Genomic DNA, 26,295 nt, shown 5'->3' on the forward strand with positions numbered 1-26,295 from the left:
AATTATAGAATGACTAAAAGATTATTAAAATATCAATTAATTTCTGTCAATTGATTCATGGACTTATCATTGCATTTGGAAAAACGTTTGTGTAGTTTAATTTCAATCAAACCGTTATATTTTATCAACTTCTCTTGTGTTTTTAATGCAAAAATCCCTATTTCTAAATCAGCTAAAGCTGTTATGTAAAAAGTAAACAATTTGTCTCCGAAAAATACTACTTAATTTCATTACAAAATAGTCAACCTCAAAGTTGTACTTGTACTTTGTATTTGGCTGAGCCCCAAAACTATAGTTTGCAATACCTAGATATATTTCTTTAAAATAATGTTAAGAAAATCGATCAGATATATTTTGGCCAGTAGCCTAACTTGTGTCAGGAAAGTCCTCCCCTCATAAATGTCCCACGTCCTTGAATGCAGCATGAGGATGCAATAACGCAAAGCACAACATGTTCTGGATGAAATGTGAAGCTCACATTAATATCAATTTAAATAAATGTCTGTTTGCAGAAGGTGAGAATAACAACAAAATGAGTCATTGTAAATAAACTCTAAATAAAAACTGCTACTACAAAGAGAGTTTTTACTAAAAGAGTGATGACTGCTGTTTGTTTGTATTGATTTGTCTCTGCGATGGAAAGCATACTAATCATAATTATACTGTAGTTTGGTTGTGAAGGCCCTCATGATGTTAGGTTGCATTGTTTTGAGCAGGGGCATGATAGGGAGAATGCATCATGAATCATTTTCTATTCATGCAAAGCAGGGTTGAGGGGTCACAAGATGATTAAATAAATACAAACAATGCGTTTACACTTTTGCCTGTATCAATCAATCAATCAATGTTTATTTATATAGCCCAATATCACAAATGTTACATTTGTCTCAGTGGACTTTACAGTTTGTACAAAATATCAGTATGACAATACGACACCCTCTGTCCTTAGACCCTCACATCGTACAAGGAAAAACTTCCGGAGAAAACCCACAGTTTAAAGGGAAAAATGGGAGAAACCTCAGGGAGAGCAACAGAGGAGGGATCCCTCTCCCAGGACGGACAGACGTGCAATAGATGCCGTGTGTAAATTGAAAAGATAATACATTTGCAACATAGGTAGTCCAAATGTTTGGAAATGCATGTGTGTATAATAGGAAGATGAATCCACGAGGATATCCATCCAGGACCTATGATCCAGGACCACAGCCACGACTCAAGATCCAGGGCTCGCGATCCAGGACAGAGGAGCGCAGGATCATCCATGACTCCGGATCCCGGCGTATATAGACACCAAAAAGAAAGACATTTGGGGAAGCTGGGTTAATCGGAACATGAGAGTACACAGGTATAGACAGAGAGAAGGAAGAAGTAAGATGTCCCCCGACAAACTAAGCCTATATCAGCAAAACTAGGGGCTGGATCTAATCAGCCCTAACTATAAGCTTTATCAAAAAGGAAGGTCTTAAGCGCACTCTTAAAAACGGATAGGGTGTCTGCCGCCCGAACACAAACTGGAAGCTGATTCCACAAATGTGGAGCTTGATAAGAAAAGGCTCTGGCTCCCATTGTACTTTTAGAGACTCTAGGAACAACCAACAACCCTGCATTCTTGGAACGCAATGCCCTAGTAGGACAGTAGGGTATAATGAGTTCTTTAAGGTAAGATGGCGCCTGCCCATTAAGGGCTTTGTAGGCGAGAAGAAGAATTTTAAATTCTATCCTGTGTTCTATAGGGAGCCAGTGTAAGGCAGCCAGAACAGGAGTAATGTGGTCCCTTTTCCTAACTCTGGTTAGTACACGAGCCGCAGCATTTTGAATCAGCTGAAGCGACTTGACTGACTTCTTGGTACACCCTGATAATAAAGAGTTACAATAATCCAGCCTTGAAGTAACAAATGCATGGACTAGTTTCTCTGCATCGTTTTGAGGCAAGATATGCCTGATTTTTGCAATGTTACGTAGATGGAAGTAGGCGGTCCTTGAAATTGATTTTATGTGGGCGTTAAAGGATAAATCCTGATCAAATATAACACCAAGATTCCTTACAGTCTCACTGGAGGCCAAATTAATGCCATCCATAGTTAGTATATCCTTAGATAATTTGTTTCGTAGATTCTTCGGGCCAAGTACAATAACTTCAGTTTTGGTCGTGTTTAACATCAAAAAGTTTAAGGTCATCCACGTTTTTAAGTCCTTAAGGCAGTCTTGAATTTTATTTAGATGATTAATTTCATCAGGCTTGATTGATAAATATAGTTGAGTATCATCCGCATAACAATGAAAGTTTACAGAATGATTCCTTATAATATTGCCTAACGGAAGCATATATAATGTGAACAAAATAGGTCCGAGCACTGAGCCCTGTGGCACTCCATGGCTAACTTTGGTTTGCGTGGAAGATTCATCATTGACACGTACAAACTGAGAGCGTTCAGATAGATAGGACCTAAACCAGTCTAAAGCAGTTCCCTGTATGCCAACTAAGTGCTCTAGTCTTTGCAATAAGATATCATGGTCGATAGTATCAAATGCAGCACTGAGATCGAGCAAAACAAGAATAGAGACACGTCCCTTGTCAGAGGCTATTAGAATGTCATTTGTGACTTTAACCAGAGCTGTCTCTGTGCTATGATGTGTTCTAAAGCCAGACTGAAAAGCTTCAAATAAATCATTGTTTTTTAAGTAATCACACAACTGTTTTGCGACCGCTTTCTCAAGAATTTTTGAGAGGAACGGAAGATTAGAAATAGGTCTATAGTTGGCTAAAACCTCTGGATCGAGGTTGTGCTTTTTAAGAAGCGGTTTTATCACTGCTACTTTGAATGATTGTGGAACATAGCCTGATAATAAAGACATATTCATAATATTTAATAAATAAGTGCTAATTAATGGAAAAACTTCCTTCAACAGCTTAGTTGGAATTGGGTCTAACATGCACGTTGATGGTTTAGAAGAGAGAATCATTGAATTTAATTGTTCAAGGTTTATGGCTGAAAAGCATTCTAGTTTACTATCTAGTGTAATATTAGAACTTACGTTTCCGGGAGCTGTTGATAACACTATACTGGTCAAAGGCAAGAGGTCATTAATTTTGTTTCTAAGAGTAACAATTTTATCGTTAAAAAAGCACATAAAATCATTACTACTGAGTGCTATGGGAATAGAAGGCTCAATCGAGCTGTGGCTCTCTGTCAGCCTGGCTACAGTGCTGAAAAGAAATCTTGCATTATTCTTATTCTCATCTATTAATGAAGAGTAGTAAGCTGCTCTCGCTTTACGCAATGCTTTCTTATATTCATTGAGAGTAATATGCCAAATTAAACGAGATTCTTCAAGTTTAGTAGAACGCCATATCCTTTCCATATCCTTGTATAAATCATTAAAATCATATTAACTGTGATGAAGAACTGTACATACAACTTCAACCTGCGATGATCACAAGATGATAACTTAGTGTTTAAGTTCACACTCAAAATGCATTCAAATATGCAGATTAAAGATTTCCCGACATAGAGGTTGAACCAACATTTGGTGCATGATTTGGACACTGGTGCTTTGGCCCCTTAATATTGTTGTCTCTTTATAGTTGTAGGCATCTTTGGGGATTTTGTGTCTCTGTAGTAGATCTTTGTGATGATTTGTTGTCTTCCTCCAGCACTTTCTTGTCTCTTTGTAGACATTGTGTGTCCCTTTGTGGTCTTTGTTCTGTCTCTTTTGGTCCATCTGCTATATTTTATTATTCATTCACTCCGTGTACTGCTGTCAAAGCTCGTCCTTCATGCACCATAAGGAATGCCAAATGTGTTGCAAAGGGACAAAAAAACATCTGCAAAAATTAAGAACATTAACAATTGAGCAGGAACATATCTTCAAAAGAGTCAAATAAAACATTTAAAAACATGAGAATGAGATTCTTACTTAAATAGAATAGAAAATAATTAAATTAAACCTTGAGCCTGAATAGTGATGTATATTTTGCTTTCAAATTTTGAAAATGCTATTCATTTTGGAATTGTTTAGGTATATGGCATACATTTTGTTACATTAAAGGTGGGGTAGGTAAGTTTGGAGAAACCAGCTCGAGTGCGCTAGAATTTGAAAATACACAGCCGGAAAAAATCTGCCACTTCCTTTCAGAGCCCCTCCTCCAACACACACGAACGCGCACATGACCAATGAGGGCACGAGATAAGTTTGTGCACAGATGGAAGGCTGACAGGCAGGTAGGCCATTCAGTTACTTTAGCCGGGCCGGCTCAGATGATTGGTCGTGCTTTTTACAGCACTACGGCTTCCACAGATGACATTTTTTAATGGATTTTTTGTCAAAGCACTTAAGATATTCATTGCTATCGGGATGTTGAGGGCATTCCATGGAATATAACATGTGTTTCTGAAATAAATTACATACCCCACCTTTAAGGAATCATCTTGTGTTTTTTTATTTGTTTTTTAAGCTGACACAAAAAATATAAATGCGTCAAAATCAATATTTCAAATGTTCCCAAGCATACTCCTATTTAGTACTGAATTTGTGTTTCCCCCCATTAAATACAGGGGAATCATCTAAACAAACTGGAATTTAAAGGGTTACATTTTTAAGATTTAAAAAAAAAAATATTGATATATAATTATTTGAACACAGAAATGAATTTCCTCTAGGTCATCTTCTGGGTGATTGGGTTTAGTCAGAGTTAAACATGATAACTCCAAAGAACATGGATCTGCAGTGATTTGAACATTAATCAAGCGTTCACACCTTACAGTGACAGAAACATGATGTCAGATAATATTTTTTTAATTCAAGGTGTTCTGAATCATCAGCTGCGTCACCAAAGCTGATTGTTATTCTGCAGGCAAAGGAATTAAGTCTCAGGAGAGAAATAGAAACAGGCAGCAGTGAGCAGGGGAGATACATTGATCCTTTTTTTCCACAATGAAATCACAGCTGAATAAATCCAAGGTTAATTAATTCATGTTCAGCTTTAAAGTCTCTTGTGTCTATCCTGGAGCATTTTCAATTCCAGCTCACATTGTGAATGTTTGGAGCAGAGTTGTGTCCTCCTTTGATAATTAACTAGCTAACATCCTAAATCAGGCTGAAGAGGCAAACCCCAGAAGAAGAAAGACAGGAAAACAGGAAGAGGTGAGACTGGTGTTTGTGTTTGTCTCAAAGGACAGAGGTGTCCTTACTTTGTAAATTTAGGAGAATGTATGCGTGTTACAATGTGAGTTGCAGGTGAAAAAACAATACGTGGAGAGAGGGTTTTCTTTAAAAAAATAAACAGGCGTTTTATTTCTTAGCCTTCCATATTATTTTACAGGAACACAAAATGTCATGCCTGGTGCTGCGTTCACCAGCAAGGAACAAACACAAAATGCCCCCTCCCCTCTCAACCACATTTAGAGGAGACTGCCCGCCTTCCCAATCCAACCTGGCCAATCAGGTCATGGTTCTGAAAGCGGAGTGAAGGGTTAAATACAAAATTAAACACTGTTGTCTACATTTAATAAAACCCTAAAGGCTTAAGTAAATTCATAATTGCATCAACATAAATATGGTACCTTCAAAAACAACAAGGTCTGCTTAAAACGGATAATTTGTAACCTAATTGACACTCATACAATCACACATTTCCTGACCAATCACGTCCAAGACTCCGCCTACTCATACGGCACATATAAAGAGTGTTAGGGAAATAATTGTCCTAGACTCCTAGATATGACGTACATGACCAACCCTGACGTCTGTTATCTCCTTTAAGGAGATAGGCTGCTTCAGCCATAATGTTATTGTTCCCATTCTGTGACCGGGCAACCCTAGGTCACAGATGGTCTATTGTTGTGGGTGCACTGGGACACTTCCTTCTTTGTTGTTTGTGGACTCCAAGGTATGAAATCTTCGAGGCCATAAGTGACGGACGCAAGTGACTCAGTGTGCCCAACTGTCTAAGCTATCTTATCAAAATATGTTGATTACTCTCTGTGAAACCAGTTAAATGGGCTAACAAGAGAGAGGCGCTCCATAATTGACGTGGCAACTCTCCCGTGCAGTCAGATCGTGACTGCTGTGACTTGTGATGTGAATCCTCCGGCCGAAACTCCAAATAAATCATCAGTGTTTGACATCAAAGCTCCTGCTCCTCCCGTGTCTCTTTCCTGAGTCGGTGACTCCCACTGCATTGCTACACTCCCTTACAAAGAGTACTTTGGAGGCGTGCTTCCCCCTTTGAGCACTGGCACAAGATGGCTTCCAGGTCTGAACAAAGGAAATGGTGATTAGTTTGTGATTGTGTGTTTAAAAGACTGACAAATTCATTTAGATGCATTTTATTAATTTGTCTGTAAACTGTTTTTATAACTTTAACTGAGATAAAGACAACTCTGAAGAAACAAATAGTTAAGCCAAAATGTTAGTGAGGGAGTGTGTGCACTTCCTCACATTTCACACCTCCTCCCCCTCTGGCTTGCACAGGTCAGGCAAACGAGAAAGATAGTCAGCTATAAGGTTATTCTTACCAGGACAATACTGTATGGTGAACTGGTATGGCTGAAGGGCTAGGCACCAACGTAGAATCCTTGCATTCTGATGCTGCTTAGATTGCATCCACTTCAAAGGTCTTACACCTAGTGATGGCAAAATGAAGCTTTGAATGAAGCGTCGAACCACTCGGACAATAGACCTATCGCTAAGCCACGCCCCCTTTGAAAACTCGGACAAACAAAGCCGACCGTGAATGACTCTTGACAATGGCCGCGGGGGGAGTTCAAGTTAAAATAACATTAAAATAGAAGCAAGAGCTAATAAAAGCAACAGCAGATGAAAGTTAACAGTTAAAAGCAAGAGTAAAAAGGTAGCCATGTATTTCTTTATATAAAATATCTAATCTTGTTGCCTGTCGTGTGTAGTGGTGACTGTTGTGTAACCATTGAAATGATAATATGATGTTGAATGTTAGAAGTGGTGGTCACTACATTAAATCTATAACTATAACTGTCCTTGTTGGTCATCATTTTCACTGTTATGCACCTGGCTGACTGTAGCGTTACCTTTTTTTGGGTGAGGGTCTGTGTCTTTTCGGAGCAGCACACACGAGAGCCCGGATGGGATCTGATATTCTAGAGTTGGCTTCCCATCTCTGAAGTGCTTTGAGGTGAAAAGACAGTTAGCAAAAGTTAGCTAAAAACACCAGCTAACTAGCGAGGACGAAAAGTCAGACAGCAAACGTTGATGTTGATAACACTGTAGCTAGTTAGCTGGCTAACAAGTTGGCAGCTAACGTTAGCTAGCTGGGCTGGATATACGCTAGCTAGTTGGCAGTCAAAGTCAATCGTTAGCAAACTAATAGTTTGGTCTACGTTTCTAATACATACCGTCAAATATGATGTCTTTATGAATTGACCTTACCTTTGAGCAAACATAAGTGTCCTTGATAATTGTCTTCACATTCAGTTGTGTATGTGGTTGACGACACAGCATAATCCACCGCTTGCATTTGTCGAGTTTTCTTTTGGGCTTCGGAAAAGGTACGAAATATACTCCTCCATCCAGTCTTTCAGGGTACCTGGTGTCCGAAATTACAGGTACCCCACGCACAGCGTTTCACCATCAGATATTAGCTAGATTAGAAACTGAACTCTTCACAGTGGTTTCGATCGGCTTTTCTGGTGATGTCCGAGTTTTCTGTCAGGAGGGATTTTCGCTGTGATATGATTGGACAAATTCTATTTGGGGCGTGGTTTAGCGATAGGTTCATTTCTCGAAGCATCAGATACAGCGACCTCTCCTGGCGAAGTGCAAGGCTGCAGTGGGTTTAACGTATCTTTGCCTTGAAAAATATTCGATGCACACACACACTAAGACTGAATATCATGTTCTATTTGCAATTAAAGATTGATTATTGGGTTATTGAGAAGAGACTAGAGAGTGCTGGACATTTTTTTGGGAGGAGAGGGCCTTTTATCAGTTATTAAAGTTGAAAAGCAATGATTAAAATACATTCATTCCGGGCTTTGAACCAGCTGCGCGGAGGACATCGCCGCATTCGGGCCGCCGGCTCTACCCACTGGGCTATCTATTCCTTGTAATATTGAACTGTTTTTATATTACTGATAATTGTCTTTTTGTTCACAACTTCTCCACATTTCGAAGTGTTTCCCGAGCCAGAACGACCTATCTTTCTTCCTGGCTTGCTCTATAATGATACTACAATTCAAATGCAATACCAACAACAACTCAACAGCAACAACGCAAACTACGACAACAACCCACACATTGCGCAGAGCGGTCATAAAGTGTTGAAGCGCTCAAATTTGAAACTGTTTCAACCTGTCACCTGTCAGAATCGAGACGAGGCAGTGCATTGAATCGCGTGAATGGACCGCGAACCAGTCAAGTGATTCATTCTAGGAAATGAAGCAGTTGCTGCTTCGGACGTCACATGTCACGTGATTTGAAGCAGTTGCTGCTTCGGACGTCATATGTCACGTGATTTGAAGCAAGCTTCGAAGCACTGCTTCTATGGCAGAGGTGCCCAGTACGTCGACCGCGGTCGACCGCGGGGGCAATGCTGGTAGATTCATTCATATAAAAAAAAAATCCAGCTCCGTTAAAATAGACAAAACAGGTTTTGATCCCTCCTCCCTTGGCCTCCCTGCCACTTAATTTAGGAGTTTACTTGATTGACAGAAAAAGCGACCTATCGCTTTCCAATCTGTTAACCCAGAATGCAAAGCGATACAAAATCAATCAAGTGCCGGGAAAACTCAAATTAGTTAAACAAGACAAACAAGAGACAAACAACTAAATGAGTGCGGGACCGAGCAAGAAGCTAAAGACATACCACTTCCACCCAGAATGGGAGGAAGAATATTTTGTTGTGATGTCACATTCAAAGGTTATTTGCCTTATTTGTAAAGCAAGCGTCGCTCTGCCAAAGAAAGGTAACGTGGAGAGGCATTATCGGAGTGTTCACAAGGCATATGACAGCGACTTCCCTCCGAGTAGCGAGTTGAGAAAGAGAAAGGTCATGTATTATTGCTACACAAACATTATCTCGCAGTCTTAAGAGGCTTCTCAATACTCAAATTTCCCCTCCTCGACTCCTCGGTCCTCCGGTAGTGACCCGGAAATGAATTTCAGCGCGCCATTTTGAAGGACGTCTCATTTCTCTAAATGCACACCGAGGACCGAGCATCGAGCGTCGAGGAGGCTCTCTGGAGGAGCTCTAACCGAGGATACACTGATGGTTCCTCCACGGCTCCTCCGCGGATGCATTTCCGGGAACGGTGGAGGCGTGACGCACGGCCGGACTTATCTCAGCCAATGACAGCTCTGCATGCATCTGGATATTATTTTAGAAACTGCTTTCATCGCGTTGCGATGTTTACAGTGAGAACAGCTGTGAGGTCCGTGCAGAAAGCAGAGCAGTGTACAATATCACTCAGTATAACAGGCCTACATTACTCTCTTTATTTGCTGTAGTACAAAGAGTCGATATTTTTCTAAGACCATTTAGTGCTTCACATAATAAAATACACAACGGTTGTAGCCTGATTATGCTTTAGGAGCTGTAAGTGTGTGTGGTAGGCAGTGTGTGTGTGTGTGTGTGTGTGTGTGTGTGTGTGTGTGTGTGTGTGTGTGTGTGTGTGTGTGTGTGTGTGTGTGTGTGTGTGTGTGTGTGTGTGTGTGTGTGTGTGTGTGTGTGTGTGTGTGTTGTACAGTGCGTAGATGCGGCGGACAGACGGGTCTCAGTTGGTTTGGTGTCCTCTGCTTACTTTTAATTTAATTTAATTTCAAATCTTTATTTATACAGATACATCCCATTGAGATCATTGATCTCTTTTTCAAGGGAGACCTGCTCAAGTAGTTCCACATGAAACATAAAAACATAAATAGAACAACAAAAGGACATCATACAGCATCATTTACATAATTATCCACATAAACAGGTACCAATAGCTTCCGATTGAGTAGCATCCAACCGAGCTTTAAAAACATTTAGTGGCACCAGATTGTTCAGTTTCCATTTAATTTGCATACTATTCCAAGACAGAGGAGCTGCGCATCTAAAAGCTGTCTTCCCTAAGACAGTCCTAGCAGTTGGCACATTTAATAAAATGCATTCGATCTCAGGCAGTAGCCACTTACAATTCTCCGTGAGATCAGGGAGCACGGAGCAGATATAAGATGGAAGTTTCCCTAACGTGGCTTTGTATGTTAGGGAAACTTCCATCTTATATCTGCTCCCTGATCTCACGGAAAATTGTAAGTGGCTTATTATTATTACAAGTTAATACTTGTAAATACAACTTTTGGCCCGTAATTTCAATTCCCCATTTCAGCAACCAAAGAGAGGGGGGTGATATATCCAGTCTCTGATTGTCTTACGTTATTATGAGAGTGCTCTCATACTTTAAATTGTATATATTTATATAAATATATTTGTGTGTGTGTGTCCGCATCTGTGCCTGTTATTGTCTCATTATACGGTATACCGCACTCTCAATTAATTCAAAGTAAATATGTGGGGGAACAATGTTCAGCTGATTTAACAGAGATTATAAAATACAGCGCTATGACAAAACACTCGACAGCTGATGCTGCTGTTGCCACGTAATAATGAACGGACGTCGCTTTAATATGACCGCTCAGAGGAGAGGAGTTCTCATTTCTTTAAACGTCTGCTGCTTCCCCTCCTCTCTCCTCGGTTCCCCTCCTCGGTCCTCCGCTCGCATCTCCTGTGGGCGGGTCTAAAAGTCTCGAGGAGGGGAACCGAGGAGGGGAGTCGAGGAGGGGAAATTTGAGTATTGAGAAGCCTCTTTAGTGTCGCCAACTCGTTTCTAACATGCAAAAAGACAAACAAATGCGTCGGTGTATTTTTGATCTTTCCAATCGAGACGAGATCTCTCTTATGGAGTCAGATTTGGGTCAATATTCTAGCGCGTAAAACAAGCTACTCACGAGCGGAAAATGTGCTTTTACACGCGCATAAAATGACCCTCGCGCGCAGATTAAACCCCCGCGAGCGGCTCTGCGCCCGCGAGCGCCTCTGCGCTCGCTCGCGAGAGAGACAGCCCTCTTGCTTGCTCGCGGGAGTGTCAGCCTCGCGGAGTCTGTCTACGCGCGCGTGAAAAGTTTCTGGCACTTTGGGGCGGAGCCACTGGACTTTGATTGACAGCTGCCAGGAAACCCGGGGTTGCCAGGTTTGATAAATGCCTGAACTACCAAGAGCCGAGCAGTGACGGCAGCAAAATCTAGGTGCGTACAGCCATAGATATATATAAACACTAGATGACTCACCCGCGCTGCTGGCCAATGGAGACCGACGTTGCCACTTGGCCGCCATCTTGCTACAGGCAGTTCTCTCATTCATAACATTATGGTTTACTATTTAAATAACCATAGCTTGCTCAATTTTCAACCAATTTTCAAACGGTTTGGTTTTTTATAAACATCAAAGATGTAGTTATGATACTGTATACTTATAGTCAAGGACTTTCTTATGAAAATAACATTAAGCAGATAAAGCAATAGCTATACACACACACACAAGGTATTTATATTAAATATTTGCCGGTGTATATATTTCCATTTATTTTTATTATATTGTTAATATTTAAAATAAATTATAAAATAAAAATATATTTATATTTTATATATAAAAATCGGTCTCATGTTACCACTCTGTAAGCCAAGAGTTGTTAATTTAGCAATGCCTTAGCTTGAAGAATAGGGACACAATTAATGACAATAGCATATGGTGGTATATTATTTAGATATTCACACCTTTATCAGAAGAACCAAACCAACATAAAATGAGCTCACAGACAGGAGAGTTCTGTCTCATTTATCACAATTATACGAATATATAAATAATAGTAATATGGACATTAATAAGTTACTTTTTTAACAATTCAATGTTCACTTATCAATACTGTGAGCCTGATTTTTCTTACATTCTCCAACAGAAAACACAACTCAGCGTACTTTTAAGAAATTGATCTTAATAGGCTTTTCCCCTTATAAGGCAAAAATATGTTTTGAGGCTCTGGACAAAAATGGCTATTTTGATTGTAAAGGTTGCCAATCCCTGGGTGTAGTTTCAATGTTTGCACATGTTTATTCAAGTGTATGAGTGACATAGAGCAAGTGAGATGGCCAGTGGTTCTCAAACCTTTTACACAGAGTACCACCTCAAATTATATTGGGCTCTCCTAGTAACTCCATCATAGACCTTCCTGGGTACCACCGAGATAAAGGATTTAATATGACAAGCCATATGATGCTCTCATTTGTTAGTGACATTCCACATGCAAATAAAACAAGATTAGATGGCACTTTATTGATCCCAATTTGGGAAAACATTTGTAGTTACAGCAGCATAAGGGACAAAGCATTTTACAATGAATTAGAAATAAGCAAGAAAAATAAAGAAAAGAAAGAAAGAGGAAAATATACATATTGAGTTTGGCAGGATATTATATATATAATATACATAAATATAAGGCATATGGAATATTAATGTTAAATATTAAATAGATTATATATGTGTAAAATGTACAACGTGGTTATATTCAAGATAAACTATGGAGCAGGTGATTTGTTGAGTTATGGCACTGCGGAGCTGCAGAAGTCTGTTGGAGAAGGAGCTCCGTTGACTGTCCAGCTGCAGGTGGAGAGGATGGGTGGGGTTATCCATGATGGACAACAGCCTGTTCAGTGTCCTCCTCTCCACCACAGCTTCAAAGGGGTCCAGCTTGATGCCGATGACAGACCCAGCTTTCCTAATTAGTTTATTGATCCTGCTGGTGTCACCGGCTCTGATGCTGCCCCCCCAGCAGACCACAGCAAAGAAGAGTGCACTGGCCACAACAGACCGGTAGAAGATCTCCAGCATCTTACTGCACACGTGGAAGTATCTCAGCTTCCTCAGAAAATAGAGTCTGCTCATCCCCTTCTTGTGCACAGCATCAGTGTTGATCCTCCAGTTCAGTCCGTTGTCTAAGTGCACTCCCAGGTATTTGTAGTCCTCCACAACAGCCACATCCTCTCCCAGAATGCACAGGGGTAGAAGAGACGTCCTCACCCTCCTGAAATCAATGACCATCTCTCTGGTCTTGGCCACATTCAGAATACTCACAACATTAGGCTGAGGTTCATCTTCCGCTCTTCTTGAAGTGGTTGTGCTTCTTGTTGCTTCCGGCTAAAATAAACATAAGTAAAGACATTTTGAGTGTTTAAAATGTGCTGTAATACACAACACATTATTTATTCCTAAACTTGCAGAAAGAAAAACTAAAGTGTGACATTTAATCACATATTTATCAATCAATCTTATACACCTTGAATTTTTGTTGGCCAATGATACACATACCCTTTGAAGATGAGCTGGGAAATTGAATACTGTTGGCACAACACCATCTTTAAGCCGGACAGTCTGCCCCGTCCTGTCAAAGTCCTCACTCCTGAAGTGCTCACTGCAGAGCAGCGTCCTGCCAGAGGAAACAAAACCGTCCCTTCTTAGGGCGAGTTCCCACTGCCTCCTCCTCTCTCCGGTTTTGGGAAACCTTAAAAACATGAGAAAGGTAGCCAGATATATAAATTATTGTCAACATTGTCCGCCCTTCTTTCCTTTAACATTAAGGGTAAGGACAAAAATACACACCGAAATTATCATATTTTTGGGGTAATTGTATGTATGTATGTATGTATGCATGTAATGTATGTATGTATACTTTAAGAATAAGACAACCACACTAAGAGTAATAAAAAAGGTGTCCAAAAGAAACATTACATAATTGTGTAAAGAAATGGTAGCAACATAGGCGGCGCATGAGGCTCAGGTTTGGGAAGGCTAAATAACTTCTTTTTTTATCTGACTCTGCCCGCCTCCGGCGTTTATAGAAAAGAGATCAACTCAGTGAAAGCACCGCCTGCTGACCGATCAGAGCTCAGTGTGCGGAGTTTAAATCTATCAAGTCATATTACAGGAGAAAGGAAATACAGTTTAAACTGCCGTATGCAGAGAAGACGTCGACGTGTCGCACTTATCATTCATATCACACTGACATCACATCATCAATCAGATCATCGATCATATAATATCACAATATTTCCTTATCTGAGTCAGCTTCTCGAGCCGTATCTGGCCGTGCAACACTCACATTGTCACATATACTGTATGCAGACGTATTATTTTAAGCAACACATTAAGTTGACGAAACACTCGACTCAAATGTAATTAAAGTCAGATCCACTCGTGTCTTAGATGGGGCAGTATCATAAAACTGTTTTCAAACACTCGGTAGTTTATTTTTTAACCAGTTGTTCTATATTCTCCTTGCAGGTGCAACTCTGTGGCTTGTATCCTGGACTATATGTTTAAGTCATGGATGGTTAAAGTTCATATTTGTCTAATATTAGTTTACTTTTCATTAATGAAGTATGACACTGCGCTGTCAGTACACTTGTCCCCGTTTGTGATTGGTCAAATGTAGCGTGAACGCGTTCTCAGCTGGAGAGAGAAACCCTGGCTTGATTCACCGAGTTGATAACCAGCTTCGTGGACCACTTAGCGAAATCTCATTTGTTAGGGTTAGTTAAGATAACTCAAACATATCCAGGGTCTGTTGAATTGGCTTCGTACAGGGCACAGGTGGCTGCATAGCAGCGCTAATGTCAAAGACACACACATTATACATTATATTTTACCAGGATGCAGTGACACAAATATTTGGGAAGGCTTAGCCTTCCCTAGCCTACAGCACCCGCCGCCCCTGGGTAGCAACATATTCTAAAGAGGCTGGGTCAACATCAATCTTGCAATACTATTATCTCACATAGCCCCACTGATCCTGTGTAGCAGGACTTGTAATGTACATACATCCACTAAGTAATTAACTATTATCCTAATTATAGTCATAATATTGTCATATCTTACACGTGAAAGGTGATTCCACGGGTTCTTGTTTGCAGACTGCGGCGATTAGAGCAGCCGTAGGCTGCACAAAAGTCAAACATAGTCAGGTACTTCTGTAAACACAAAGCCAGCAATTTCCTGTATCATAATGTATCTAAAAATGTAAGATGTTTTTAACAAGCTAAACCACTTGGAAGAAATCATGTGTAACTTAAGTTATGTTGAAAAGAAAGAGCAGTTCTGCCTCTCCCACTGGTGTAAAGTTGCTGGGTGAACTTCTTAATACTAGGTCTCACTCACAGCCTCTTGTTATTAGCCAGCTAATAAATACAACCACATACACAAAGAAAAGCTGCAATTTCAACATGGCCAAGCATCCTGTATCATAGCCATGCTAATAACGTTTATAATAAACAAAACCGTTTGTAAATCAGTCAAGATTTCAGTGATTTAAGAGTATTTGTGTGCAGATCACTCACCTTACAACAGCTACCATAGCGCGTACCAGAGTAGCTGTTGACTGTAGCAAGATGGCGGCCGGTGAGCTACGCTGGAAAATCTCCCATGTATGAGCCATCTAGTGTTTATATATATCTATGCGTACAGCAGACAGTAGCTAGCAGTTTTCGACGGACACAGCCCACTGAAAAATATATTGTTTTATATCAAATTAATGTATATTACATTACATTACATTTAGCTGACGCTTGAATCCAAAGCGATTTACAATAAGTACATTCGACCAGGAAGACATAACCTTGAAGAAAACAGAATCATATATATATATTAGCTGTACACTTTACGAATATAATAGTTTTTTATGGACAACTTTACCATTCAATCTCGTCCAACTGATTTTGCTGCCGTCACTGCTCGGCTCTTGGCAGTTCAGGCATTTATCAAACCTGGCAACCCGGGTTTCCTGGCAGCTGTCAATCAAAGTTCAGTGGCTCCGCCCCAAAGTGCCAGAAACTTTTCACGCGCGCGTAGACAGACTCCGCGAGGCTGACACTCCCGCGAGCAAGCAAGAGGGCTGTCTCTCTCGCGAGCGAGCGCAGAGCCGCTCGCGGGGGTTTAATTTGCGCGCGAGGGTCATTTTATGCGCGTGTAAAAGCACATTTTCCGCTCGTGAGTAGCTTGTTTTACGCGCGAGAATATTGACCCAAATCTGACTCCATACCTCTCCCCAGTCTGTGTGCGAGGGGGCGGGGCAGTTTACACACACGCGGCTGCTCCATGCAGCAACACACGGAGGAGATGGCGGAGAGAAGCGCTCCAAGGTGTGGTTGAATGTTACCCGTCTTGAGGTGGACAATGCTCCTTGCCAAGAGTGTTTAGCATGTGAGGGCGGTAACACGAGCAATGTGTCTAAACATTTAGCAAAAGTGCACCACATTCAGACGGAGGAATGCACCGGGTTCGACTGTCTTTCTAGCAGCTCTGTAGCCCCATCCACGAGTAACGTTTCCACGTCAGGTGTTATGTATGCTAGCAGCAACACACGGAGTTAACTCCATTATACAAACATGGGGTAATGATTAGAGGAAACAGAGTTACTCTTTATTTTGTTAAAGTTTCAGCTGTTCTGTTTACAGTTCTGTCAGATTATTTAATACGATTTGTTAAAACATTGTTGTTTCTTTTGATGTGAAATATTATTTATTTTATTTAAATAAAAAGCAATGTTCATTTTGTAAACAATTTGTTAAGTTAATTTAATAATATATGTATTTTTGAATCAAGTATTCATCTTTATTGTCTTCATTGCTAGTTTCCACATGCCTAAAACAACCTCAAGCTAAATCTAAAAGTTGATGGCTAAATAAGAACGTTTGAGAAATTGTGCAAGCCATACAGTAATAGTCCGAATAGTCGATTAGTCGTTTCATTAATCGATAGATTAATCGATTATCAAATTAGTCGTTGCAGCCCTATTATCCCATGTATAAACAAAACGTGTTATTCAGCAACCCTTGCAATTTGGGATTTTATTTTTGGTTGGTAGACCTCGGTGAGCTGGTCATTTCAAAAGTAGCTCACCAGCCCAAAAAGTGTGGGCACCCCTGATCTATGGAATAGGAAGTCCACACTGTAAAAAAAAAAAAAACCCCGTTGTTTTTACGGTAAAAACCTGGCAGCTTTGTTGCCAGAATAATGATGTAAAAAATACGGTAAACTGTAAACAACTTTACAGAATAACGTGTATATTTTAGTTTAAAACTGTTGTAATTTACATTTTAAATCTGTAATTTCAACAGCCCTTTTCTGCTGAATTAGCATGATCACGTTGCTATTAAACTCATTATTTCAGTCAGATTTACATGCAGTTGTTGTATATTGTACATTGAATCCCATTCAATTTTACAGAAACATACCAAACAAATTATTACATGTTACTTGTTAGACGCTTTTATCCAAAGCAACTTACATACTCAATACTGTGGGCAATCCCCACAGGAGCAATTTGGGGTGAAGTGTCTTGCCCTGGGACACAACGACATGCTGACTGCAGTGGGGTTTGAACCTGTGACCACCTGGTCCCAACACCAAGGCCATGGTCCCAACACCAAGGCTCTATCCACTGCACCACACAAATAACACTGTTTAACTGTAAAAGCATCAGTGTAATGCAGTGTTTTACGGTGAAAGCAACATCTAAATACTGCAATTTAAGTTTTCTGTAAAACGTATTTATTACAATTAAAATGCAGAAAAAACTGTCTGTGAATATCAATCTCAAATATATAGTATAAAACCGCCTGGAAGGATTATTGCTCAGTGGGAAAAAAATGTTTTTCCTATACATTAGTCAGACTGAAAGATTTCATTTAAACTACACTGCCTTCGTATATATATGTTTGACTATTACCAGAAATGTGAAGAATGTAATCCAGGGTACACAGATTAAGCACTTAAAATAAAAAATGCAAAGCTAGATACACCTCAAGAGCCACTGTATTAAAAGTTGAACAAATTCCAACAAGAACTTGCCTTTCCAAGAATCTGTCATTTCTCAACATACATATTGGTAACACATACAAACTAAGGCTGCACAATAAACAAACAGCTCACATTGTCCAGGAAATTCAAGCTGAACAAAGTTGAGAGGTTACTTACATCACATCAAATGATTTATGGGAAATAATGTTTTTAAATATTTTTAGTACTTTATGTCTCATCTCTTATAGTGGGCACCTGTATAATATAATACTCGATCAAAGGTGAAGAACAAGTGGAAGAGGAGAGGAAGGAAAGCAACGGAATGAAACACAAGCAACCTGACATGATGGAAAGTGAATCCGATGAGGAAATATTAGGCATGACTACATCTGGGAAAAAGAGGATAAGCAACACGACAAGTGAGAGAGTAGAGGACAGAGCAGCTCTTAAGACCTGTATGATGCAGCTGGGCGTCAAAAAGCTGCCTGAAGACCCTTCCCTCTGCTCCCTTTTTGTCTCTTGTCTGAGGAGACAACCCAAAGTTATTTTAAACAAGGTTAGGGAGGAACAGGGTGCAAGTGAGGGAAGGATAAGTGGGGGAAATGTGGAGGCTGATGAACTATTGGAGAGAAGAAAGAGGCAGGAGCAACTAATGAAGAAAGACAAGGATGGAAAAGTAGAAGAAAAGAAAAGGAATACTCAGAGGAAGAGCAAAAGGATGACGGCGACAGACGAGGTGGGAATTTAAAAAACAAAGCAAGAGGAGGAGAATATTGTTGAAGGGGCAAAGGAGGCAAACATAGGAAGTGAGTGTTACTTACATCACATCAGATTTATGGGAAATAATGTTTTCATATATGTTAGTACTTTATATGTCTCATCTCTTATAGTGGGCACCTGTATAATATAATACTCGACTGTCACAGCCACAGACTGAGCTGTAACTTAGCCAAAATAAGGGATTGTCTTAGTTGAATACATGTTCATTGCTAAAGGAAGTGTGTACGTGATGAAGCTACAGTTGCAAAACATATGTCAGTGTGTGTCTAAGTGAGATAGGTGAAGAGGTAGGGTCAGCAGAGACCCTTCACTTCAGAAGCAAAAACCCAAGTGGAAAACAAAACACGTCAACATTTTTACACTCAACAGTAATGTCCTGAGCTTTTACATCCACATGAAGATTGTTTAAGCAACTTCACTTTGTAACAGCAAACCGCAAGAGTGGCTACAATGACCTTAAAAGAATAGTTTGACATTTTGAGAGTTACATATTGCATTTTTTTAAATTAGTTAAAAGAACATAAAAAAAAGGCACTTCAAATTGTATCTACAATTTAAACAATCAAACAAACTGTAACTTGGGCACATCGCCACATGCCATTGATCTTACTGTCCATATTCAGACATCACGCCACTCATGGTCCCAAAGTTCCTGTATCAAGGTGAGGACTCTCGGGTTCACCTGAAGACGGGATGCGCGTGTCTTCTCCACTTTGGTGCCCTTCTCTGGGTTGATGGAGAAAAAACACCTTCAAATAAAAATACAAACAACAGAATTAATAATAAAATAGCTTGCCCAACAACAAAAAACTTGACATCAAGCCATAAATGACAATTATCTTAACCCCCAATTCACTGAAGCAGCTGCTTTAGATTTGTTGCAGTTTAATAAAAGAAATGGTTGGATAAAGCCAATCCCAAAAAACACATACCTCTGGACAAACTCCAGGGTGGATGCCAGCTCTGACGGGTAGGCGATGTTGAAGCAATAGTAGCTCCCAAACATCACGGACAGGGCAGAAACCAAGGAGGGGATGTTGTCCTGTACTATGTTTCGATCCACACTCAGCATGAATCGCCTTGAAGAATAGCATGATCGTCCTAAAAAAGAAGAAAAACACAATTCAGACTAAATTAAAACAAGACTTGTCTTCCTGAAACATTTCACAAAACAATTTTAGCACACATGTTATTACATTTTAAGGTCCGTTAAATTGCTCACCATCAATACAAAAATGTATGTATGTGTATTTGCAGGTTAAGGGGAGATAAATGTAATGTCAATTTGACTTGCTTTTAGAGGATAGTTCATATTGTATGAAGGGGGGTTGTTGGAGAAACAGAGAGGGGAACCAGCAGACAGCTAAGCAATGAATATTTTCAAAGCTCTACCTTGCTGTCATACAGCTATACAGTCTGTTTCTGATAGGGACTGAAGCAGCAGGGTACATTTGTGACAATATTATAAATATAGCGTACACATAAACTGAATTTTTAGGTGGCTAAAATACGTTTCGCTGCTGCACCCATCCACAGCTTTATACGTACCCGTACTCCTGCCTGTTCCTCCAAAGACATGTCAGCAATACACTGACTATGGATAAGTATCCATAAGCATCCAAACTAGCCCTTTACGAGCTTACAGTAACAAAAAACATTGTGCAACATAAACGTCTCAAATTAGACAGAAAAGAGAGAAAGAACAGAAAAAAGTAGAGTGAACGTTTTTACTTACCACACACAACAATGGTGGGAGTCAACTGAACTTGGTCCATCTGTACTTCCTCTGCCAGGCATGTGTCCTCCACATAACAGAACATCGTGTCTTCCTTCTCATCAAAGTAGGACAGTAGAAGCAGCACCATGTCTTTGACGTCTTCAGAACAACCACTTAGCTCTCCTCTCATCACTTTAAACTTGGTTACAGCCTGTAGCAACCTTTTGCTCTTGTACACAGCAACAGTATTCATGTAGTTCAGGAGTCGTTTCCCCTTCAGATCCAAATTCCGTGTGAAAGTTTCTTGAAGCTCACTTCCTGTGAGTTCCTTGAAGTGGACTGCCATGCCAAGGTCGTCGAACCAAAACGGCCACTCTTGCAGGAGGGATTTTATATTTTTCCCCTGGTTGACTTGTTTACGCTGCGTGTAGAACGTTGACTTCATTAGAAGTTTGACCTCCTCTGGATTTGCATCAGTTTGCTTAGACATCACCCTCAGTTTTTCCTTTTTCTCCTGCTGGCTCTCTTCGGTCTCCCCAAGGGGCAGGAATTTTAAATCCCATTTAATGCACCCATAAGTGTCCTGGATTGCTGCTCTCTGTTCTGGAGGGACTTCGTCTGTGCGATTCTTTCGTTTTCTTATTTTTGGGGTCGTGGATGGCTTCACATTCTCTATCCTATTTTGTAATTGCTTGACCAGAGAGTGATACCCTGGCCCGATCACGTCTCCCTCTATTATGTCTTGAAGAGACGTAGGATACTTTGCCACTATCTTTTTTGCAACTTCAATAGTGTGTATTTTACTTAAGCAAGTACTTTTTCGCTTCATTTCACACACCAGAATCCGTACCATCTCTCTTCTCATTTGTGGACTAGGTCGTTTTCCTCTCTCCAGTGTCTGCATCAGTTCCTCTGGGAACTTATCCCACGGTATCACAAAGCTATCCATCCAGTCTATATCAGGGCTTTTGCAGCTGTTGGAAAAGGTTGAGGATGAACTTCTGGGTGAATAGGACGGCAAGGATGCAGAAGGTCCTGGGCCTGAGACACAAACAGATGAGCTGCTGGATTCAGGAGTCTGGCCTGAAAAACACACACATAGAAACAAAAAGAGTTATGAGGAACACCGTTTTAATGTTTCTATATTTCTGATTGATCTTTTACGCAGGCTACTTTGGGCACTGGTTGCATCCTGTACTACAATAGTCACAAGTATACATACATCTCAGCTTCCGAGCAGCAAGGACTTTTCTGGCTTGAATTGGCCTCAAAGCTGACAGCAAATCTGCTTCCTTAACAAACTGGAAATCCTCATCGGTCTCCACCCCAAGGGATTGTAAAGTCTCTTCCAGAATATCCTTTGTCATCTCTGGAAGTGATGGCACTGCGTATACATGTTTGCTCCATGTCTGTCATCTCTGGAATCATGGAAGAACGACACTTTTCGGTTTTCAAAATACAAATGAAAGACAAAGATAATTAGACATTTAGTCAAGTAATACTATTCATACATTATATACAGATAAGAGGAACCTCTAATTTGAGTATAGGGTGTGATTGAGGATGTATACTTTTTATTTCTGTATATTGCAGAACAAAAACTGCTGTCACTTTAATATTTTTCAAATAGTATTTTATCATTTTCCCTAAACATACATGTGCATTGTTAGAATGGTTTCAACACCACAGTAGCCAATATCGTGTTTATTTTGACAACACACCGTGTTTCAGCGGGATGACTTGGTGCCCGTTAACAATGTATGATGGTAACGGATATAAATCTACCAAGTCGTTAATGTTAACACATTGCAACCTTGCATTCTGTTTTGTCACAGAGTACAGGTGGTATTCAGAATGATAGTCAGCTTTATGTATATCCATCACAAAATACACAGCTGAATCATTTTGAATTAAAATAATGAGCAGTTCTCCGAACTCCATGGTCTCGTCATTTTTGGACACAAGGAAAAGCCCTTTTTTATATGATGTACCTTTATACTGTATGTCTGTGGAAACACTAGTATTGTTTTCTGAAAAGCCAAACTCTCTCACTGCATGTTTGATTGAATCACTGTAAAGACTGGAGTAAAAAGTACAACTGTCTTTGACTTGCAGAAGTTGACTGCATCCTGGTCCAGCTGAAAGATATGCCTGAAACATCTGATGTCTTTCGGATAAAGTTAGGCAGATGTTTTTAAAGTTTTTCAAATGCCTGGCACATCTCTTGAAGTAGCTGTGTTTACTTTCAAAACGCATTGTCCATACTCTAATCAAGGGGCCACATTTCAAGATGAGTGCCGGATAGTGTCTCATGAAATGGTGCTTTGGTTTTAGTGGACTCTCAGGAAAGAAACACTTCCTTGTTTCCAAATATTCTTGGATTGTAATGTCAAGATAGGCTACCTGTGACAACGAAATATTTTGTGCACAAATCAGATCAACAATATCTTTAAGCTGGAGAGTCAACTGCCACACATCATCTTCTGGATTTTGCACTTTGTCACCAATTAATATAGGCAGCAATCTTAACAAATTCCAGTTCTGAATGGCTTGACCTGAGAGCTTGAATACGTCAGAGCTGACAGCACAGGGCTTAGTGAGAGCATCAGATCCTTTGTACTTGAACTGTTTTATGCGCCGGTTCAAAAGTGAATATGTAAACCATTTATTTTTCTTAATAAAATACTTTAAGTACAGTGCAACATCGTAGGATAAGACACCCTCAAATATGTCATGGCCTAAACAAAGTGGGAGACCTGGCTTGCAAACATGAAAAGATGTCAAGAGCATTGAAGACAGAGTTTGCCTTTATGCCTTTGATGTGTTGACTGTCTTCAACTTGTAGATCAGCAACAGCAGAATCGTAACCTTCGGGTGTGCGCTGTGGTCCACATACATTTGGATCATCACTCTTAAACTCACTTTGTGTGATTTCATAGTACCTGCAAAAGTACTTAGAACGACTAAAGTTTTCAGTGAACCCACCAATACCGTGTGAACCCAAGTTATCACCCGCAATGCAGTACAGAGCCCCTTTGACCATGTCTCCACCTGTTGTAACTATTCCATTTTCCTCCAAATCTTTTAAATCCACTAACATCTCTGAGAACACCTTAGCAAATCCAAATTGTTTTAGGTCATTCTCCCCACACAATAAAACCAGGGACATGTGATCAGTATTAGAGCGCACATGAGCAGGTAGATTTGCCACAGAAAGATAGACTGCAACAACTTTGTGTTTTTTCCTAGCAGAGCCAAGGGGGTTGACAATTTCAAAAGCATCCTGGTACAGAATTAGCTTCAGGCATCTTGGATTTTCAATGAAGAACTGGTTGGACTTAAAGTTGTGGCCATCACTTATGTCACCAAAAACATCTGAGTCTGTTTCACATGACTGCTGTGACATTGAATTCTTCCAAAATTCTGATTCTAATAAGCCACTTACTGTTTGTTTCACAGGTATGTAGTAAGCAAACCTTTGTGTCATACTTTCATCATTTCCTAATGTTACTTTTTTAGGCTCTATGTATTTGAACATCTTTTTGAATGTCTGTCTCTGAGCTCTTGAATATGTTGTTCTCAGTGGTCCCTGGTGACAGACTGAGAACAGATCGGAATCCTTCACACAATCACAGATTTTAGCAATAGCATCATCAGTTAGAGACATGTCATCTTTTAAAAGTGAACGTAGTTTACTTAAAATGTAATCCTGTCCCAACTCATGCACATTTTGCATCTCTTCGACAATGGTCTGTATTGTTGAAGCTGGAAGAAGGAGCTGCCCTTGCCATTTTAAGTAGAATAAGCATACATTCCTAAGATAGGTCTCATTGAAATGCTGTGGCAAATCAGTGCTTTCATTTGTTGTTGCATCATTTGGGCTCTGGGAAGCATCTTCATGTGCAGAACACGGAGAAATGGCTTCCCTGTACATGTCACTTATGCTATCAACAGAACATGCTCTGTGTTTTCTGGACATATGAGCAGTAAATGACGATTTCACAGTGAAATTATTTGTACAACCAGTTACTGGACATAACACAGGTCGTCCCTCCACTATATGATATTTTAAGTGGGATATAAGTTCTTTCACTGTTTGAAATTGGCGCGCACATAACGAAATTGCACATTTCAAATCTGTAACAATGGCTCTAGCAGTGGCTGCAGGCACATTGTGAATCCGATAAAAGTGAGCTTTAAAAGCTGTGTAAGTACAAAATGTTCGCTTGCAGTTCGTGCCAACACATTTGAAAAAATACTGGGGTTCGTTCCTATGCACTCTACAATGCAGCACATAACCCTTCAAAGTCTGTAGCGTTTTGCTGCAAAAACGGCAGGTAATAATTTTTAGCACGTTAACACGACTGCCCGTTAAGTTTGAACCCGCTCAGATGTAGCTTCAAAACCCCCGCTTCACAACAGCATGAATTAAACGAAAATAAAGAGTTCAGCTTTTAGCATGATACTTCAATAACGTTACCAGACTATTTAAATTAACTCCCGGTGAGTAGACGTTATAACTATGACTATAAATGCAATAAATCACAAACAGAAGCTAGTATTGTCCTGACAACACACCGTTGTTTGCTTGCAGTTCGCGCCAACACATTTGAAAAACACTGGGGTTCCTATGCAATGCAGAACATAACCCCTCGTCTGTAGCGTTTTGCTGCAAAATGCACACAATCAAAAACAGAAGTTAGTATTGTCCTGACAACACACCGTGTTATAATTGAAGTTTGAAGAAAATAAACGGTTAGCTTACCAGTGCTACAGATGTGATCCTCCGCTCATGTGCACACAGCTCCGTGGTCCGTGGCAGGCAGACTTGAGATAGACTTGGCCGCGCATCCAGCCGTTAACCTGCAAAAAGCGACTGCTCCCGCGATAATTAAATAGTCCAATGAAATAACAGAAACAAACTCTACTGCTCAGTAGGCGTGTCTCAGTTCAGCGGCCGTTTCCTTCGGAGGCTGCGTTCGTTGACCGCTTGCGTCACTTCCGCCGAGAGGCTGTCCCAATTTAAAAAAAATACAAGAACGTAACGGCCCGTCCACACGTAGTGGCGCGTTCGATTACTGTTTGGGCTGTCTGCCGTGGGCTGCATTCCACTCCAAATTACCTGGCGGCCCCAGAATCCAAACGCCAGCTGTTTTATGGATTCTCATTTAATTTCCAAGAATATCTCAGTTTTGGGTTATTTCCAATTTCAAAATAAACATATGTGTTAACAAATAGAAATAAGAAGTAAGTATGTTATAGTATATTCAAGAATGAAAAAATATAAAAAACATGATTTTAACACTGTCATGTTGTAATTTTAACTGTATTGTATTGTTTTATGTATTACAGTTTTTCTGTGTTCAAACCACAGTAATCTGTAAATTATACAATGAAATATCATTATTTTAACATATTCTTAATGTGAATTTAACAGTTTTGTTTGGTTCAGTACTTTACGAAATATTACTGTAAATTAAACACTGCTTCATTGTTTTTCTATTTACAGTTTTTTTATGTCGTGATTTTACAGCTTTTCCCTGTTAATTTCACGGACTTTTTTTACAGTGCAGGGTTGAAGCTCCGTTCGAAGCTTCAGTGTCAAACTGCCATCACTTCTTACACAGGGCTCTCGACTAACTTTTTTCACCATCCTCCCGGAACCGTCCCGAAATACAATCCAAGCCGTCCCGAAATTAATGTGGACCGTCCCGAATTTAAAATGTTAGTTTTTCTACATTATCATTAGTTAAAATCATTCAAAGTGACCTTTAATATAAATAAAACATCATACAAATCATTAGATGATAATTCATCAACCTTTTTATTTGAGTAAATCATTCAATCACATAAACAAGGCCAAATATATTTAAACAAACACATAAACGAGAAAATTACTCTAATATTGAATCCAATCAAGTCCCATCCAATTAACAAA

General features: G+C 39.9%; 2 protein-coding genes across 3 annotated transcripts; both read right to left on the minus strand.

Annotated features, from left to right (window-relative positions):
• Positions 1-12,504: 12,504 nt before the first annotated feature.
• LOC117557164 lies at positions 12,505-15,469 on the minus strand. Of its 2 annotated transcripts, XR_004570667.1 has the most exons (4): positions 15,400-15,469; positions 14,942-15,002; positions 13,376-13,568; positions 12,816-13,204 (listed from the first exon to the last, which is right to left on the minus strand). XR_004570667.1 is itself a non-coding variant. In XM_034232864.1 (3 exons), exons 1-3 carry the CDS (start codon positions 15,414-15,416, stop codon positions 12,542-12,544), a joined length of 873 nt encoding a protein of 290 aa, XP_034088755.1. In that variant the 5' UTR covers positions 15,417-15,455; the 3' UTR covers positions 12,505-12,541. The 2 variants fall into 2 exon arrangements, 1 of the variants encoding a protein (XP_034088755.1); XM_034232864.1 differs by lacking the exon at positions 14,942-15,002 and having other exon boundaries at positions 12,505-13,204; positions 15,400-15,455.
• A 2,180-nt stretch (positions 15,470-17,649) lies between these two features.
• Positions 17,650-25,188, minus strand: LOC117557163. The gene is made up of 5 exons (XM_034232863.1): positions 25,123-25,188; positions 21,580-21,775; positions 20,376-21,440; positions 19,573-19,741; positions 17,650-19,389 (listed from the first exon to the last, which is right to left on the minus strand). The coding sequence occupies exons 2-5, from the start codon at positions 21,722-21,724 to the stop codon at positions 19,260-19,262; spliced, it is 1,509 nt and encodes a 502-aa protein (XP_034088754.1). The 5' UTR covers positions 21,725-21,775; positions 25,123-25,188; the 3' UTR covers positions 17,650-19,259.
• Between the last annotated feature and the right edge of the window lie 1,107 nt (positions 25,189-26,295).

This window comes from Gymnodraco acuticeps, unplaced genomic scaffold (assembly GCF_902827175.1).
Source record: "Gymnodraco acuticeps unplaced genomic scaffold, fGymAcu1.1, whole genome shotgun sequence".
In the NCBI taxonomy this organism is placed as follows: Eukaryota; Metazoa; Chordata; class Actinopteri; order Perciformes; family Bathydraconidae; genus Gymnodraco; species Gymnodraco acuticeps.